This window comes from Genypterus blacodes, unplaced genomic scaffold (assembly GCF_046128005.1).
Source record: "Genypterus blacodes isolate CSIRO-AG114 ecotype Tasmania unplaced genomic scaffold, CSIRO-AGI_Gbla_v1 ptg000052l_1, whole genome shotgun sequence".
Lineage (NCBI taxonomy): Eukaryota > Metazoa > Chordata > Actinopteri > Ophidiiformes > Ophidiidae > Genypterus > Genypterus blacodes.
The window spans coordinates 288,906-308,459 of record NW_027466864.1 but is presented as its reverse complement, the minus strand read 5'-3'; the positions used below and the strand labels follow the sequence as shown (position 1 = coordinate 308,459).

Here is a 19,554-nt window from a genome sequence, read left to right as displayed (position 1 = left end):
TGTCTGCGAGGATGAAACAGGGAACCCAACTTTGAATCTGGCCTCTGCATACTGATTACTTCAAAGCATTGATAATTCATCAAGCGAAGGGAGAGGCTGTATGAAAAAGTGAGGAAAAGTTCGACTAGTCTATCTCTCACACAGTCACGTCTATATCTACAAGAATACACACAGGAACATTAAATATGCTAGGCTTGGTTTGGCCTGGGGCCATTTCTCTTATATATCCATAAAGCAGTGCATTATTTCCCTGGCGGCTTGAAGCTTATGACTGATGTGCATGTCACCTGTTCGACCTGCATTGTCAACCCTCCAAAAAATGCAGTTTGAATACCAAGGCTTACAATGCCATTTGAAAAGTGACAAGAATCTTTTCTTTTGATCCAGTCAGACATTCATGTTGGCATCAAATACGGTCAAACTATCCGTTTCGTTCAACTGGCAATGCGTCATTTCCGAGGGGACCTATGCATCGGGAAACATTTTTTAGAAGATATGTCTCTGAATACAAGGGGTTGTTTCTGAGATAACAGCTTTTGCAATAATGGCTTTATTCAGCCATTCCTGCATGGGCTGGATTCTAATCTCCTCTCGCTAGATATCTATTATGTCAGGGATTGGCTGTGGGAAGCCCCTGTTGGTTCCTAGCTTCTCGGAAGCAAGAACTTATCTCCGCCTCCAGACCTCCACATTGCAGCACATGTCGGGTCTGGAGAAGCAGCCTGCGTTATTGGCTTGATCCCTGCAGTGCTGTGGCTGTGTGACAGAATGCTGAGACTCTCCTCCTCGCCTCTGCTCCCACCCACACAAGAGGATTCCTAAACCCCCTATAGATAACGGGTAACCTTCACTCATCAGTATGTATGTATACTGTATATAGATGGATGGGTAGAACGATAGATCGGTTGTCTGATAAATCAATGACTTCTCTCCCCCCTAAACCCACTCAGTCTAAATGATTCCATTCTATTTGATTAGATGTCCATAAACCATAAAGTGAAGGAGTGGCAGGGATAATCCAATAGGCTTCATCTGCTCGCGCTGTAGCTCGTGTCCCATTAAAAAAGTGATATCATACAAGAGGCTTGGAGAGCAGCAGAAGCAGATGGCTGCGGTTATGTTAACCTCAAGGCCCTGTCGGGAAATTAATATTTCACTTACTAATTATTTTAATCTAAAATTCAGTGCCATTACCTCCCTCCCTCTTTGCTGCCAAAAAGAATATCAACATACGCAGCGTAACCACTCACCACCCGGGCTGATTATTGGTAACAAAAAGCATCCACAAATGAAAATGTCACTGCATCTGCCCACACACACAATGCAAATGGTTGTAGGACTATGTGATAGAATTGTTATGCCGGTGCAATTTGAATAATCTGTACGCTTTTCTTTGTCATGAAGTGGTTCCACAATATATTGAATTACAATGGTTTTTAATGTCAGGGACTCAAATAAAGCTAACAAAATATAAAGGCCATCAGAAACAACATAGTCTCATATCAACAGCGTAGTTGAAACCACGGTAGACACTCTCCTTCACAGCCTGTTATTTTTAAATGAAATGCTGAATTGTCCGCCGGATGCTAAAGTACATTTGAGTGCCTCGTTGCTGCAGTATTCCTCATGTGTTATGCATTCAAATGAGTGGAGCGAAGGTGCAACAGTGCAACGTGGCAAACTGTTGCAAGAAAATGTGACCTCTTTTGTGTATCACGTCAGCAGTATTCTGTATTCCTGTCTTTGCAGCCAAGTTCTGTGGAGATCCTGGTATGCCTGCCAGAGGACAGCGAGAAGGGCGCAGTTTCATATTCAAGTCAGAGGTGACGTTTAGCTGCGGTGCCCCCTACGTCCTGGTGGGCTCAGCAACTCGTATGTGCCGGGAGGACGGGACCTGGAGCGGATCTCAGCCCAGATGCATAGGTACTCTTAGTCTCAGACTTAGACTTAGTTTAATGTGTCCTCATTTATGGTGACTGTTTTCTGACTAAGTGTTTCATGCATGTGGGCAGAAAATAACAAAGAATAAATAATAATATACCTATAAATGTGGCAGGTGACGCATAACAATAACACTGAAAAAAATGATGTTGGTTCATAACAAAATTATTGTTTTTTTCCAGAGCCCACAAGAACGACGTGCGAAAATCCAGGAACACCTGAACATGGCTTCATGAATTACACAACGGGCTTCAAGGTAAACGAGCAACACAACGGTCATGTTTACTGTCGGCGTTTCTCTGTAGCATCGATTTCGATATCCACTTCAGAATTGATGAGACAAATGCTGCTACTCCGATATGTAGATATGGACTGTAACAGGAACTGCTACACCGCTGCTCAACTTGTTCTCTCTTGTCCACATATTGTAACTACTTCCAGCCAGCTACTGCTGATTTGTGTAGCCCGGGGCAGCTTGTGCTTTGGTCAATTTTAGTCCATTGTTATTTATGAGCGTATGGCTCAGCAGATTTATTTCTGTTTGAGCTAATTTATTCCTGTGGTAAGTTGATATTTGATTCGTGAGGCTTTGCATACTGCATGTGTTGATGTTGTGGTCTGCTGTGGAAAATCACTCACTTGTATTGGCTCCCTTTGTTCCCCATAGTAAACACATTGTGTAATTGTATCAAACATGTATATATCATTCCAAGCATATTGGGCCCTAAATGACTATGTTGTGGACCAACAAACAGATTTCACAACATAACTCAGTCACTGTGTGTTGTTTTTAATAATTTTGGATGCATGTACAAAGCAGAGAAGAGTAGCGAGTTTATAGACGGATGAAAACAGATTGGCCTTCTTTTGATGGCCACCTGTCTTTTGCTTTTCCTCTTTATTTTCTCATTTTATTCTCTCTCTCTATCTTTGTCTATCTAACCATCTATCCAGCCACAATCCTAAAATTGCTTTCATGACCAGTGGTGTGTATTTATTGTAATAGTTCCCTTGAGATGCTTTCAGTGGGTATCTTTCATATCTTCTCCCCCGTGTTCCTTTTTAAAGTGTCACAAGTTAATTGCAAACAATTTCTCTCCAACTTTCAGCTGGATATCTGATATGAAATTCCCAAATGAAGGCAGAAGCATATTATTTGGATCACTGATCACAATGACTGTAATCTTGCATTTTCCCTTACTGAACAACTTCACTGATGACTTGACACCATTGGATGAGAAAATCCTGTTTATATATCACCCAGAGCATAAAACAGAAAGCATTTTGGGGTTCTTTCTGCTGCCTGTGTGTCCCCATGTAGCGTTAAATGTAGGCCATCGCCTCTGAGAACAGTCCTGACTCTCCTCCAGAAACTCAGCAGCGCTCACTAAACAAATCCAATGTGTCTATGTGTGCCAGGCAGTAAGCATTAGCATCCAAGTATTGACCATTTCCACTTTTTTTTGCATGTATTTTTGGCGCAGGTGGGCAGCAGAATAGACTTTCAGTGTCAACAGGGACATTTACTGCAGGGCTCCACCACCAGGATCTGTTTGCCGGATCTCACCTGGACCGGCACCCAGCCCACCTGTATTCGTAAGTACTCCCTCAGCCTCACTCTATCCTATCAGCTTCTGTTTGTAAACCAACCCTCTGCCGCTGTTTGTCGCTATTGTAGATACTTAGACCCGTTTCTGCTCATCAAACCCCTCATTCCCTCTCCGGCGATTCGTTCCTATATGATTTATCTCGCTTTCTCATTTCTGCCATTACCTTTGGCCTACCTCAGTAGATTGCAGCTCAGGCCTCAATCAACCTGCCAGTCCAGTCTATGTGAGGGAGCTGTTGAGTGTGATTACCGTCATTCTGTCTGAACCGTCAACCAACAGCAAGCTGGAGCCACGCAGGGCTGCTCGATCTGTTTGCCAAGCTTACTGACTCCCTGAATTTGGATGTATTCCAGCAATCTCACTGGAATTCCATTTATATTTTATTAAGGAGATGAATGAATTTCCATCGATCTGCATTCAGGCAGGGGGCGACATGGCCCTGGGTGGTAGAGCAGCGCCTCCTAGGGATCATGTCGATGTGAGGTCATTGTAGAACACTTTGGATAAAAGTGCTATATATCCATTTTTTAGGCACTGTCTCCAGCTCTCTGACACGGTATCAACTTTGAGATTCCTCCTCTTCTTCTTCTTACTATGCACTGGAAGTATAAACACTTGACCTGTGTGATGGTAATGCAATTCAAATGACATTTTGTAATCTGGGTTTCATGACTACCCCAAGGTGTAATGCCCAATTGAATTTTCCTGGAGACATTTATGCTGAGAAAGCAGAAACATTGTAATACCTCCCTTTATTCCTGCATGCTTCTACTGTGTTACAGTGTGAGCATGTGTGTGTGTATGTGTGTGAGAGGGAGACTGAAGAGGAGCTGCCAGATGTTTTGGGGATCAGCTGATGGCAGTGTTTGTTCTGGTTGGTTTTGATATGAGCTTGATGTATTTTTAGTAATGTACCAAACAGAGCCGCTGACATCCTGGAGCCAGATTGTAAAGTGATTCATCAGCTCCTCAGTCAGTATGTACAGTTCTCTCGGCCCCCCTACATTTCCTTTCCTCCTCCTCTTGTTCCAATGGGAGCTGTAGGGGGGATTCAGTGATCTAGTCTCAACGTGTGCATTATTTCTGCATGCAGGTATAGTATGTGTAATTTGAAAGAAGAACATAGTTGAGTGTAAATATGCATAAATATAGCACCAAGAAACTGCCCGGTCCCTCGATGTTTTTGCTAAATTGTTGACAGTTGTATAGCTCACTGTTCCACTCAGATCCTTTAAACTGAGAATGTGTTTTGTGTTATGCAGCAGATAGGGTTTCAGGTCTTGCTGGGCTAATCATACAGTGTTTTGGTTCCTGGTATGTTACTCATATCACACCAGCGACTGAGTGCCCGTGTGTGTCTCTCTTGTAGTGTGAATATTGGAAAGGATTTGCACCGCCTCTACGGCTTCAGCTGAATAATACAGTTCTCAATGATTACAGCTCTTTACTAAGGTGCGCTTTGGCTGCGTAATGTCGCTCAAATAGCTGTAAAATGTCTAATTTCAAACCGCTTCTGCAGACATCGCCCCATCGTCGTCTAATTATTAGGATCGTTGTTTATTTAGTTCAGTCCATGGAGATATTGTAAGCTGTTACAGGCTTACAGAGTGAATGAGATGTTTTTGACAGCTGCTTCCTTCCTGTTTCCACATCCAGACCACAGTCTCATAGTCCTGGCTCCAGATACACAAGACGTGTGAACTTTGCCCTATTTTTGTACGAGTTCTGGCATTTATTTCCAGTAGTAACAGCACATTCACACTTTCATGCTGTAATCATCTGGACCTGCTCACCAACTGCCCCTTTCATCACCTTCTAGCTTCTGTCCCATGACATGCCAGCCAAGGTTCAGCAATGGACTGAACTTCCTCCTGCCAATATTGATCCATTAAAACAAAATTCCGTGACTGGATCTGACACAGATCCTACTGACTCACTTACAGTTGGCACTATGGTTAATGCAGTGATTGGTACATTTTCAAAGCTGGACGAGACTGTGATCCCAGAAACTGTGATGCCTTTGCTCCTCTAATCTGGAGTTGCAGCCTGTAGGATAGAGCAAATGTTTAAAGTAGTCAAATATAAGTGATATATTATATATCTAAATATAATTCAGCTGTTCCCTCCACTTCACTTTATGTTATAATTACACTGAAATGAAGCCATTCTTGTACAAAGGGTTTTTCATGCACGCGTGTGAACTAGTTTGCCTCAGCTTCCCTCTGTAGCTGTTGGATTTAACTCCCTGAAAGCTGCAAGGGATTGATTTAGGACAACCTCTTCTTAGTCACACATGCGTAAAATAAGAATAAAAACAGCTATTTGCTATCCCTGACAGGCCGAAAAACACAGTTTATCAGCTTTGGCTTGTGTCTGCTGGCAGCTTCTCGGCCTCCTGCTCCACGTATTTGCTCAAACTCTTGACCCTGTCATCCAGCTCTCTAAATGATCCAGGGGGTTGCGCAGCCCCTGCTTGCTAAATGACCCTAGGCTTATTTGTTTTCAGCATAGTAATGGTTCCTTTAGACAAAAAGAGCAATCAAAATAAGAATTCATAATTCTCCAAACTGGTACATAGACGGCAAGAGAATTGACATCTCATCTGTGGGAAAGTTTTGACAGCTTTGTCAGCTGGAGAAGACCGTCAGATTGCAGATAAATGGCTGAAACAAAGTGATATGTGTCACACAGACCTGTTGTCTCTTTCAGCCTCATCCTCTGCGGCCAGACTCAAAGATGGAATGGCCCTGGGAGAGACACTGTGTTGTATAACCAATAATTTAGAAAGAAAGTCTACGTGATGATTCAGTGAAAGTCTCTAAACAGTTGGAAAAGACGCTTTAGAAATTCAATTTCTCACAGCCACTGACAGGTTGTCCAATCTCAATTCTCCTGATCCTGCTCTGACGCCACTTAATGCATAATAATGCGGTTTGCATTATTATGGAAATGTATCTGATCCCAGATCCGAGCGATGCTGCCAGAAAGTGTTCATATACAGTATATCAGCTTTGTATGCTGCTGCAAGATGAGGCCACAAGTCAGTCAATTGCTTGTCATGTCTGTTCTGCACCCCTGAAAGAAAATAGTAGATATCAACCATCATATTCAAACATACATGTTGAAATACAATGATGGTTTTAAACATACATGCTTAAATATGATGATTGATTTATATAAAAAATCTGTTAGCATGTGCTTACAACTCTTGACATTGTTTTGAATGCAATATTTAATGTACAAAATAAAACCACAATCTACATTTTAGCAGCATTTGCAGTACAATGGATGCTGCACTGAGCTGATGTTTTCTGTGAGCCAGCGCTTTGTGCTGCAAAGGTTTAGATTAAATCTCAGTGAAAATGTGTGAGAGGTTACAGCTCAACACCCCAGTGGACACACACACTGGACAGATGCATTTTACTCTCATAACTGACAAATATAAAATGCCATATACTGTGTGACCTATTTTTGTAACCATGTTGTGTGTTGTATAGCCACCTGGTAAAACTGCTGACAGTCAGGTTAGATTTATTCTCAGGCCTCATGTTTTGAGGACTGACTTGCTCTCCTGAGCAGGTGCAGTTTCACTGCCTGTGCTGAGGCTGCAGTGGCTATGGAGCTGCTGTCTGGCTCTGCTCCATCACTCTGTGAAGTACATCTCCAGTCTCCTCTGCAGGTTCCTGTCATTGGTATTGCTGGAACTAAACTGGAGAAACTGGTGGTCACCACATTGTTTTAGTTTGTTATTATCCAATATGAATGAGGTAATGCAAAACAATTTGTTGATAACAAATTGACAGTACAGCAAAGGTGTTGTGAAAGTAGTATGATAAATGTTGACTGTCAAATTGTTATGTATGTTTATGATGCTAATTATGTGGGGACATCCTCCTTATCAGGTCTGGATGTCTATATGCTGTGGGATAATAAATTTTATATATGTAATCTTTTGAACAGCTTATTTACATGTCTTTTAACTATATTACAAAGATAATCAGCATTGACATTGTTGTTGATAATTTTGTCAAGCTACATTATAACTATAGTGGATGTAAAGTTGAATAGTGCAGCTAAATAACATTACTGTGTAGGAGTATTACATTTCTGACTGAATTCATTTCAAGTACATCAATGTATCTCACAGATGTTTTATTATTTATCCCACGCACAGCCCAACTGTTGGCTCTCTGCTCTGTAATGCACGGACAGATGCCATGGTTATCAATTTCCTTTTGAGTTTGAGTGCTTTTGTGTGGCATTGAAACTCTGTTCGACCCTGGGTCAAAAACAGGTCATAAATCCTTTAAAATGCCTTTCTCTATGATTAAATGGTCTTCTGTTACTATAAAGCCAATTTAATGGATTTAAAGTATAAGGCTCACCCTCTAGCTCTAACAGCTCAAGCAAGAACAAGGCATCTAAAGCTTCCATGGACAGATGTGTAGTTTTACAGGGTTTTTACAGGCTTTCTTTTTAGGTATTAGGTGTCGTCGTTTGTGTAGTCATTTTAAGTTATTTAAGTTAAAAACAAATCATTTTCACATCATTGACATTACCACATTTGTGAACATGTACATTTTGTACTTTTTTAGTCACATGGTCCATCCACATTAGTAGAACCAGTCAATCCATTACACTTTGTCAAAAAAAAAATCTTTTTCTGATATTGCATTAAAACAAACAAAATTAATTTGAACCAAGTTGATTCGTACGAGTAAACTTGAATCTTATTACTTAGAAAGGGAATAAATACACAAATAACCTATTCAGAAAACAACATACAGAAAATATACAGTAACATTATATAGACGCTTCCACGCAGCTTGGCTCTCTTTAGGACCCAGCGGCAATAGACCTTGTATTCTCCAACCTGTCCCAGGTAAATATAAATAAAATACTACCTTATACTCTGAATAGTGTTCTTGTTCTCAGTTTTAACTTTTGCCCTAGAGGCATTGTTCTTCTCATCAGTTGTTTGTGTATGTATGTTCAGATAGATGTGTGATGGTGTGTGTGTATTTGTGTATTTGTGTAATAATGTAGTCCCATGTGCACTCCATCACAGGCCAAACTATCTTCTTCCCACTGTGCTTTTTGTTGTTTTGGTTTATTGTTGTTTTGGCTTGAGCACCACAGAAAGCCACATTATTATTATTATATCGTTTTTCTAACCCTGAATGTGTTTTTTCTCATGTTTGTGACTTATGCGATAAGCAAAAAACGGGACCCTAAGTTGTAGAATGGAAAGGAAACCCCTGGTATTGGAAGAATATCACTTGTTAAATCAAGTTAATAATTCAGTGTATTTCCTGCAAAGCAGCGACTGTCATAGCAACCATCATGCTGAGGCCCAAAGACACCCAGCACCTACGTGTTGAGCTTGTAAATAAACTTAAGAATCAGGTTTTCATTTCTGTCTGTCTTTCGCATTGCAAAACTTTTCAGATCTCTGACCCACAACTGTTGAATATTAATAACTCTTGATTGTGTTTCCTTATGAGAGCTGATCGTCTGCGTGCCTGTGTGAAGAACAGAGGCAGTCTGAAAGTGAACTTTGTGACAGGCTTTTGCAGTCTGGCCAACCGTGTTGGCTCACCCAAAAATCCATCACAAGAGGCCAGTGTGTCTGACTCTGTCTGTCTCTGTCCATCTGTGTCTTAAACTAATGAACTGCGTCTCCATCAAAGATACCGTATCAGCATTCGACTAAGAAAGAAGGCAGGTTGTGTGACAGGAAAAGTAAAAGACTCATTTGAGACATCCTGTGGTCTCTGGAGTAAAGCCTGCTGGTCTGCTTGAAGTGTAAGTAAACGTGGAAATTAGAACCTGACAAGGGCTTGGACACAGCTTTGATACAGCATCACATCAGGACAGGAGTGTCTTCAGTGTTTATAGTCATCAAACACACCAGATAATTATGCCTTTTATTCATCATTTATTTATATCTACATGTATATCTACATTTATCATCTCTCTCTCTCTCTCCCCCTCTCTCCCCTCCCTGTCTATCAATCGATCTGTCCGTCTTTCTAGTCTGGATTTTTAACTAAAGCATTTCTGTTTTTACACATGAATTATTGCAGAGCTGCCAGGTTTCTGATGATGACCCTGACCTGGATGCAGCTGATTACGTTTTTTGTTAATAGAACATTTATGCACACACACACACACACACACACACACACACACACACACACACACACACACACACACGTACCTAGAAAACAAACGAGGAATATTTTTTTCTTTCATTAAGCCCAGGAAGTTTGTTTGGTCTTGCATTTTCCCCTTCATCCATCAGCACCAGTGTCATTAGGATGCCTTAAAGCACCTACTTGCTCCTGCGTCTCACCAGCAGTCACTCAGCGGCGTCTCCCATTTGACAGCTGGCGACTCATTCGTTCCATCACAACATACGAAATTATTTAGTTTATTTTCACTTTGCCTTGACTTTCGGGACCTCATCAAGCAGATGTATTTGCATATTTCTTGTTTTCACAGTCTGTTTTTATTAAGCACAGCATGCTGATGCCACTCATGTGAAAATGAAAATACTTAATATTGTTTGGAACAGGGTGGCGTGTTGGAAACCTTTATAACATTTTGTCAAGGCATTCTCTGCCACAATGTTTTTGTTTTCCAGACAGGACATTTATAATGACCCAATGAATACTGGGACAATGCTGTACTCTCCAAAACCCTTACGTCCTCCTTCCCTCCTCCTCTGAAATCTGATCTGCTCCACCATCACAAATGATAAAGAAGATTCTGGTTCATTTCCCTAAACCTAACCTGAACACCAGCCACCATCGATCTTGCTCTCCTGCCATCTGTCTCCCCTACACTAATCAAACCGATACGACCAGCACTTGTCTAGACCTCGACTTTGCACCCGTAGACACCGGTTGCGTCCGTAGGTAGCTACCAAGAATTGAACCTGAGTCTCTCCGGTTATGGGACATCACTTTATCTGCGGGTACGAGTGAACTAGTGAACAGACAAATAAAAGGTAAACAGGGAGAAGAGTTTGGAACATACTGTACGTAATGGCCCTGCACTCCCTCCCAGGTGTTACTGCTGATTTAGAGGACATGAACAGCACTCCTAAGCTTCTCATTGCTCAGGATGGAAATCATATTTACATTGTTTGTCAGGCAGTAATGACAAATGTTCTGCAGTATTTTTCCCACCAGAGCAACTTGCTGCAAGGACACCTGTCAGTTTAGCATTACTTAGCTCTGCCCTTGACTATTCTGATTAGTTTAAGAAATATGCTCAACACAGATGTGGTAAATGATAATGTGTTGTGCCAGGCCTTTCCCCTGCACTTGCACATCATTATAATGTGTGCAGATCGGTCTGGCAGTGCGAGGTTAAGCTTATTTTAACTGCGGGACTACTTTTTTTTTTTTCGATTTTAAGCGATCCTCATTCTGGGCCAGCCAAATGAGTTTCAACCCAAAATTAAGCAATCAATCTGTCAAGCTACAAGTGAAACTAAGCATATTGAAGAAGCAACATGTTCCCCCAAAAATCTCTCCGGACACATTTCGCTTGTGAAAAATGTGTCCTCCTCTCTCCCTCCTTCCTCAGCGAGTGCTTAATTATCTGCCTGTCTACCTGTATGTCTCTCTGTGGATATGCCTGCTTGCCTGACTGTGTGTGTGTGTGTGTGGGGAGGGGTGTGTCGTGAGGGCAGAAATGTGTGCGCATTAATGTGTCTGCCCTCTGCCTCCTCTTTAGCCCACTCCTGCAAGCAGCCGCGGAGCCCGGCCAACGCTGACGTGACGGGTCTCGACCTGCCCTCCTACGGCTACACCCTGGTATACACCTGTCACCCGGGTTATTTCCTCTCCGGGGGCTCTGAGCACCGCGTTTGCCGCTCTGATGGCAGCTGGACTGGCAAAGTGCCTGTGTGCAGAGGTACGTGGCTGAAAGAGGCCTGCGGGGGGCGGGGGGGGGGGGGCGGGGGGGGGGGAATGATGGAGAGGGCGGTGTAGTATTAATGATGAGGTTCCAGGAGGAGGTGTGGATTTAAGGAGGAGGACGTGTGTGCATGTATGCGTACATTAGCTTGCTGTAGGATCATTTTTCACTAGAACTTAATATTGTAAATCATTTTTTTTTTAAGTCATGCTGCCAAATGAAGCTGTGAGCGTTTTAATTGAACATTGTGGCTATCTCATTGTCTCTCATTGTCAGACCTGAGTCACGACAATCGTTTGAACAAAGCAATGCAAACAATAGCTTTGCGCATTGGCGTGTTATGTTTGAGCTGTGACTATTTTCCTATCATCCTTCGCCTGTTGAGCTTTCACCGTGTGACACAGCTATTTATGTTCTCCTGCAGTCGGCTCCAAATCACACGAGAAAACTGTCAAACCAATAGCAGGCACACCGAGCCCCAAAGTAAATGGTAAGTACTGAATTCCACAGGCTGGCAAATTGGTATCAACAGTAGTGTGTTGTACATCTGCCGTGTTTTAGAGTGAAGCATTTGTTGTTGAAAAGTCTGGTTAAAGAAACAGAATGGGTGTTGTTTCTTTCCAAAAGATATCAGGTTAACTCGGTTTAATCTGCTTGATATTTGCACGTTCATCCTTATATTTAATTGGATTTTTGTCTGGTTAAGCTCGATACCGCAATAAAGCCTCAATTTAGTACAAACATAAGAGTGTGTGTGTGTGTGTGTGTGTGTGTGTGTGTGTGTGTGTGTGTGTGTGTGTGCGCGGACCTCATCTTGTTTGCAGTCACTGAAAATGGCATTTTTGTATTTAATTTTGTACAAACAACTCATGATTGCCGAGTCAAAACTAGTAAATATTGTGAAATAAGTGGCTGTGAAAATTAATTTGGTGATGATTATACACTTGTGTACAGTTCAAAGTACAAGTTTAAGGGTTCCATCAGTGTGTAATTAACTTTTGTTTAAGTGTTAGCAATGATAATGAATTGAATAAGGAGATTGTTTACATCAGTTTGATGTGTTCACTTCAGTGTGTGGGTGTAGCCAGTCTGCATGATGTTGAATTAATGTTTTAATGGATTCCCCCCTTTTATCTACAACTGTGCTTATTATCCTTAAATGACCGTGTTTTGTGAATTATGGAACGCATTTTCACCTTTTTCCCTCTTTAAGTTCCCGACGACGTCTTCGCCACGGACTTTGTGTGGAAGGGTTCGTACGATTACAAAAGCCAGAAGCAGCCCATGACTCTGACCGTCAGCAGCTTTAACGCCACGACGGGAAAAGTCAATGTAACTTTAAGCGACAGTAACATAGAGTTTCTGCTCTCTGGTGAGTCATCTATAAATTATCTGTCCTCCATTTCCTCCCCCTCTCTACCTCTGCGTGTCACTTTCATTTATTTTCAGGGGGCCTCATGTCAATCAGTCAATCACCAAATGATCTCATGCATGAGGGTGGAAATTAACTATTGGCTCTAAAGACGGATGTATTAGTGTATTAGATGTATTAGTGCTGACTGACTGAAGAAGTGCATGTCTTCTCTTCTCTTCTCTTCTCTTCTCTTCTCTTCTCTTCTCTTCTCTTCTCTTCTCTTCTCCTCTCTTCACGTGTCTACCCCCCGCCTCCTCCTGCTGCTATTCTTCATTTCTCTCTCATGTTTTACCTCCTCGCCGCCTGTCCTCCCGCTTTGTAGGAGTGTATAAGCGCCAGGAGGCACGGCTAATGCTGCTGCTGTACCAGATGAGAGCGGTGGCCCACAGCTCCTTGAGCAGGATTACTGATGAGACCTGGGCAATGGACGGATTTGTGAGTAGACAAAGAAATTGCGAGGAGCTGTCCAGTGAAAATAACCCAGGGCTGCGTCTTTGTCTTTTCCTGTTGTTGTTGTTAGGTTTTTTTTTGTCTTTCTTGTGACAAGTACATTATTAGTGGCTGGGAGGCTGTCATCACTTGGCCACCCAAATCAAAGCCTCGCCTGGACGTGATCAAGTCAACACATCCTCACTATCCTCCTTAATGTGCCAGCTGAGACACAAACATCTACAACAATCATGACAGCCAATGCACAAAAAGGTCTTTTTTTATGGTTTCCGTATTTAAACTCCCATTGGCATGTATAGGCGTTACATCAACTTCCCTCCTGGCGTTTCCTTGAGGAGCTCAAACACACACCTGAAACAGCCGCAGGAACAAAACAATCTGCTTATGGAATTGAAATGTTCTCTTCTAAAATAACTTCAAGGTTCCATTCAGCCACAGCGTGTGACACTCACACACACACACACTCCCACACACACACACACACACACGTGCTAAGAGACTGCTTCACTTTGACAACTGCAAATATGTTGTTTCTATTTACAGCTTGAGCTTTTCTGTCGACTGTCTTATTAAATTGACACCATTTTCTGTAGATTCCAGAGGGCAGAATAATAGTTGGCCGAGCTCAGTCACCATGTTTCTGCTTCTTGTAGGTTTCAGCTGAACCTGAGGGTGGCAGCTACGTGTTCCAGGGCTTCATACAGGGTAAAGACTATGGCCAGTTTGGACTACAGAGACTCGGTACGTGCACTTTCAAACATATTTAAAAAAAACTCCATCTGCATTTATCATCCTTATTCATCCTCCATTATAAACATTACATAACAGAAATGAAACAAGAACTATCAAAATATGGAAGCACTGAACCACCCACAGCATAAACTCTCTCCTTCTGTGTAAATGCTGCAGTGTTTCCTAAACCTAAAAGAGACCTTGGGTATCTTTTGTGGTGAAAATGGTAATAGCACGCTGTAATAAGTCTGGGTTATAGGACAATTTCTTACAATTTATAACTCAATTTGAAAAGGGTCTAATAAAAAATACCTGCTAAACAATAAAGCTAAGGTGTGTGTGTGTGTGTGTGTGTGTGTGTGTGTGTGTGTGTGTGTGTGTGTGTGTGTGTGTGTGTGTGTGTGTGTTTTGACACTATAAATATATTACGAGGCCCGGACTGACATCAGCCGTCAGCCCCATATTGCCACAGAAGCACATTATCCTCTTCCACATATTATCCTTTATTTCCTCTTGGTCAACATCGGTATTGTCTCCGTTTCGTGATTGTCGTCAACAAGATTTGCGGCGTCGCGGTGATCACTGTCGTCAGCCATTTCCGCATATCATCTTCATCTGCTCAACCCTGCGATCTCATCGTCATCATTATCATCGTCATCATCATCATCATCATCATCATCAGTGTGGACACCACCGCCACCAGACCAAGTGAATGCTTTATATTTAATACCAGTAAATATTAATGGTTCAACATTCAAATTTCATATTTATTGGTCAAGTTTCCGTAAAGTCATTCCATCTAAAGGCTGTGTTTCTGCTTTTACAGGTATGAGTGTGAGAGAGAATGTGACGCTGGCCGACCCTGAAATCAACGGCTCCACCAACAGCAGCTCCGTTGCCGTCGCTATCCTTGTGCCTTTCTTTGCCCTCATCTTCGCAGGCCTTGGTTTTTATCTCTATAAACAGCGGTATGTCACATTTATTTGTATCCTGGTATTTGTGTCCCACATTAAGAGGCTAGTCCAGCCCGTTTGGGTCCCACGTGGGGGTTGTGCACGTTTCAGGTTGGGGCTCAAAGTTTGCTATTTAGGTCTGATGTTAAAAAAAAGTTTTTAGGAACCAGGATTGATGTAGATGCAGCCAAACAGAAAGCACATCAACACGGGGTAAACAGTACACTGTGGCCCACTTCTACAGCCTGCATACTGCTGATATTTCACTATTAGTGAGCTTTCAACAGTATGATGCAACATGAGCCAACCTTTTACTGCTCAACCCACATTATAGTCAGGATCATGTGTAGAATGTTAAATCAGATCAAGTCAGATGTATGTCATTGATGTACCTATGCATATTTTCTAGTGTATCTATGGATAGATGGATGGTTAAGGGCTTTTCCTGAGGCTCTTTATTTAAACGGATTGTTAAACAGAGCAGTGCAGCGCATGCAGAGCCTACAATGTGCAAATTCTCTCATTTTAGTTACCAGAGAACAGGCATAGGGGCTCATTTCAACACAAACCATTCAGGCTCATTGACCTACTCTCGCTGTCCACACCACGATAACAGAATCATGTTTGCCTGATTGGAATGAGGGGGGATAATTGGGATACTAACTAATATGCAACCTCATTTTTTCCGTAGGAAAACAGATAAAGCGCAGTACACGGGATGTTCTGTCCACGAGAACAACAATGGCCAGGCCACTTTTGAGAATCCCATGTACAACACAAACACAAAAGCTGCTGAGGGGAAAGTCGTCCGCTTTGACCCCAATCTCAACACCATCTGCACCATGGTTTGATGTCAGAAAGACGCAGAGACAAAGAAATAGAACTTTTACTTGTTTGCTTAACGTGAATATATATAGACATATTTATATTTTCCCTGTTTCTGATGACATAAACACACAGAAACATAAAGCACAGTTTCAGCAACACTTATGGTTGTTGCATTCAATGTTATCCAGAGGGTGAAAAATTAAAAGAGAGAGAGACAAAGGGAAGGTTGTACACCTTCCCAGATCTTCCCACAGTCTGGTGAAGAGAAGCGTTCCTTACACTCTGTGAGTGCTGGCTTTATGAATAAAAGAGCCTCCGGCATACAGATAAATAGAGTATTTTATGCTCTGTAGTATAAATAAAAGAGGGGTTATTTCACAATGCCAAATGAAAAGTTAAACTTTCTTTCTCTCCAAAAGCAGCCCTGATTTCGACCCATTTTCGTCTTAATGTCACATTGGTAATGTCTTGATGAGAAGCTTTTTCTCTTGTGGGGGCGTTGAGCCTCTCAGCTGTGAGTTGATCAGTGTAATATATTGTTTATTTTCCAAGCAGTGGGGTGTAAGATAAAAGACGAGAAAGAACAGAAACGCTCTCTCTTTGGATAAAGAGTGCTTTAAGGTATATGGTCATTCATATCTCTTAATTGGATGTTGGACCTCCTACTGACAAAATATCAGGCTGGTGATTTAATTATTGAATTAGAATTTTGCGAGTGCCAATGGGAATGTGAGGGCTTTTAATGTTACACTGCAGGTTCTCTTACACAATACAGAGTTTATTATTGAGATGTGTGTTATGTTTTTATTATCAGGTGAGTTTAGTCGCTTCTTACATTTCAGTGTTCCAATCTTCAATCTAATGGGTTCAGATCCCAGCCAAACCCCAAATAAAACCAAATTTGGAGTGAATAAACCTCCCGGGCGCAAGTCTGTATGTGTCCAGCATCTCAGTGCAGGAGCTCCTGTCATCACAAACAGGAAGTTGCAGTGTGTTTCCACCTGCGTCCACTGGTTAAACAAAATACCTATTTTGATGGAACCATTATGTTTTTGTGCTGATCCAGATCCATTACAGGTGTTTTCTCATTTCATTCTAAACCTCACATTATCCGATGCTTTTATGTGACTCACAATAAGTACAATTTAGTACAGAAATATATATATATTTTCAATTACTAAAGAGCTACTAAAAGCTGCTTTCCCTGTGCAAAGCCCTGGTCCTTTCTGTGTGTCGATTATCCATTTTGTGGCCCAATGAAAGAAGTTTGCCTGGGGCATGTTCAGGCATTGGTATGCAGGTCTAGTTTGACAAAGTTGGCAATACTGTGATTATAGTTGGCCAGGTTTCCTAGAAGTTTCTTTCACACTTGGATCGATTTGCGCTGAAACAAATCTGCGTCTCTTGTCATTTATAGAACTACTTAGATAGAACAGGTTATTCAACTCCTGCGTCGTTGCACGTGAGCGTGGTTGTGGTGCTGCAGATCTTTAGGGACAGCGTGCCTTAGTTGGTACTTTTGGGATCAATGCTCCTACTCTGAGACACTGAGACGTATATACATGGCCTCGTCCTAATTTATCCACCGGACACAAACGCTATTTCAAACCATCAGCTTCAGCCCACACGTGTACAGCACACAGTACATTTGCACACTTATACATCAGCCGCCACCAAAATAATTCCTCCCTTATCCTACATCATTGCAGTGCCTTGAATACTGTACGGGCATACTATGTTTTAAAGGAAAACCTGACATTTACTGCATTATTAATACTTATCATCGGCGTGATTTATCTTTAGTTTGCAGGGAGAGATGTCAGCCCCGGATGGCTTATCTAAGAAGTGGCTCTAAGAAAAGCAGCTCATAGTTTCATACCTGTGCATGTTGGCAAAAAGGTGATCCGGTATAGCAACTGCTGCTCTATAGTACTTTGTACCACTATGTTGATTCCTGTAATTGCTCTTACATTTTGAACATTTATACAGTTTTGATACTTGATGGCATTCTTTGGCGAGATGTCTTGTGTTATGGATATGTAATATATTTTGCGTGTTCATATTTCCTACGGATGAGAGAGAAAAAAAACAAAAACAATGCATCTCGTAAAAAAAAAAAAATTCAGTATCTGGCAAGTCAGGTTAACATCGGACTTTGGAGTAGATTAGAATGCTTTTAAATGTACCACACAATTGTTATCCCACTCAAAAACCTATGTATATGTATATGTACATATTATAAAACTTTTGTAAAGAGATATATTTTTTATGCAAATAAAGCATTTGTAAGTTATTGAATATGTTGTGTAAATTTTCACATGTAAATGCCATGTAAGATCGACAAAATGTTTTGTATTTTTTCTTTATCAGCAATGTATAAATCCTTAATTTATATATAAAATATAAACTAATGAACTCTGATGTTGCTTCTCTGTTTCATTCCTCTTTCTAGGCCTCTTTAATTGTAATAACTTGGAAATGCCACATATTCAGTGCCAAAGTTGAAAACACAATACCAAGAGGAGCAACTGCAGTATATTTTCAGGTCTCATTATACACACACACGCCTCTGTAGATGTTGAGGAAAATTCCATTTGCAGCATTAACAGCTCTGAGCTTTGCTCGCTCCGCTGTGATCCCGGTCTCATTTTCACCGTCTCTTTCTGTGAGTACCTGAAATCACGACATATAGCCAAGATTTCTTGAAGAAAATGAAGAACTTGGGCGTAGAATGAACTGGGATCTGAATGTCATTTCCTTTGGAAGTAGATGCATTTCCTTTTTTCGTTTTCTTTTGTCTTTTGCAGATTTTCTTAGTAAACAGTTTTGCTTATTGGACATTTATAAAGGGATATAAAGGTACAGCAGGTCCTGTGCCAAAGAAATATTCACCATACAACACCACAGGCACAACTTCAGCATAGATGTGCATATACAGTATCATAGAGACAGATCCAACAATCCAATTGGTAGATGGTATGATCATTACCCAGCAGACCAAGTTCTATTCTTTGCCAATCACTGGGTAACATATGGGTGTGACAGACTTTATAAGAAATGACATAGCTGTGTGGAGGTTGAAGTGTAGCGTTGTGCCAGTTACTGAATAACAAAAGCATGGGGATAGAGAAGTGTTCCATAGGACTACTGTAGATGTTGATGTGCCTTACACTGCACACCTTAGACATACGGCCCAGACTCATTAGGGTGGTCCACTATTGCAGACTCAGGGTCATCCAGTGACTAAACACAAAGGCAGCATTAACTCTACTCTGTGTCACTGCAATATCCCTGTTATGCCAACCAATAAAAGGGCCTAATAGCATTCTCCTCAGACTATAAACTAGAACTGTCCTATAGGTGTGGTCTGAACCTGGTTTGACCCTCACCTTCCCGAACAAATGCTAATGTCAGACAGCGGCACTTGTGTGCGTTGGGGAGGGGTGAGGGTGTTGATATTCATCCTCCAATTTTCCAGAACTGTTGCAAGACACTTTGGCCACTTGTATCTGATGCCAAATGGTGTTAGCGTGTGTCAGACAACCGAGGAAGCCTGGGAGCCCTGCTTTTTGGATTGATGTGCCAATCGGCTGGTTTCTTTCCAGGTATTCCGACAGCCTGCGAGGCACCACTCTAAAGAAGGTATTTCCCTCAACGTTTAGGAGGCTGATCTGTCAGAATTGGCCAATTTCAGATG

The 19,554-nt window shown here is 41.6% G+C and overlaps 1 protein-coding gene across 1 annotated transcript in view; it reads left to right on the top strand.

Moving 5' to 3' along the window:
• LOC143000923 (CUB and sushi domain-containing protein 3-like) overlaps positions 1-15,880 on the top strand; it is a 194,137-nt gene extending 178,257 nt beyond the window's left edge. The window contains exons 61-70 of the mRNA XM_076150408.1: positions 1,750-1,923; positions 2,124-2,197; positions 3,426-3,537; positions 11,298-11,477; positions 11,905-11,970; positions 12,694-12,852; positions 13,217-13,329; positions 13,998-14,085; positions 14,903-15,044; positions 15,721-15,880. Of these exons, the coding sequence (XP_076006523.1) occupies positions 1,750-1,923; positions 2,124-2,197; positions 3,426-3,537; positions 11,298-11,477; positions 11,905-11,970; positions 12,694-12,852; positions 13,217-13,329; positions 13,998-14,085; positions 14,903-15,044; positions 15,721-15,880 (1,268 nt within the window). The remainder of the gene's footprint in view (positions 1-1,749; positions 1,924-2,123; positions 2,198-3,425; positions 3,538-11,297; positions 11,478-11,904; positions 11,971-12,693; positions 12,853-13,216; positions 13,330-13,997; positions 14,086-14,902; positions 15,045-15,720) is intronic.
• The last annotated feature ends 3,674 nt before the right edge of the window (positions 15,881-19,554 follow it).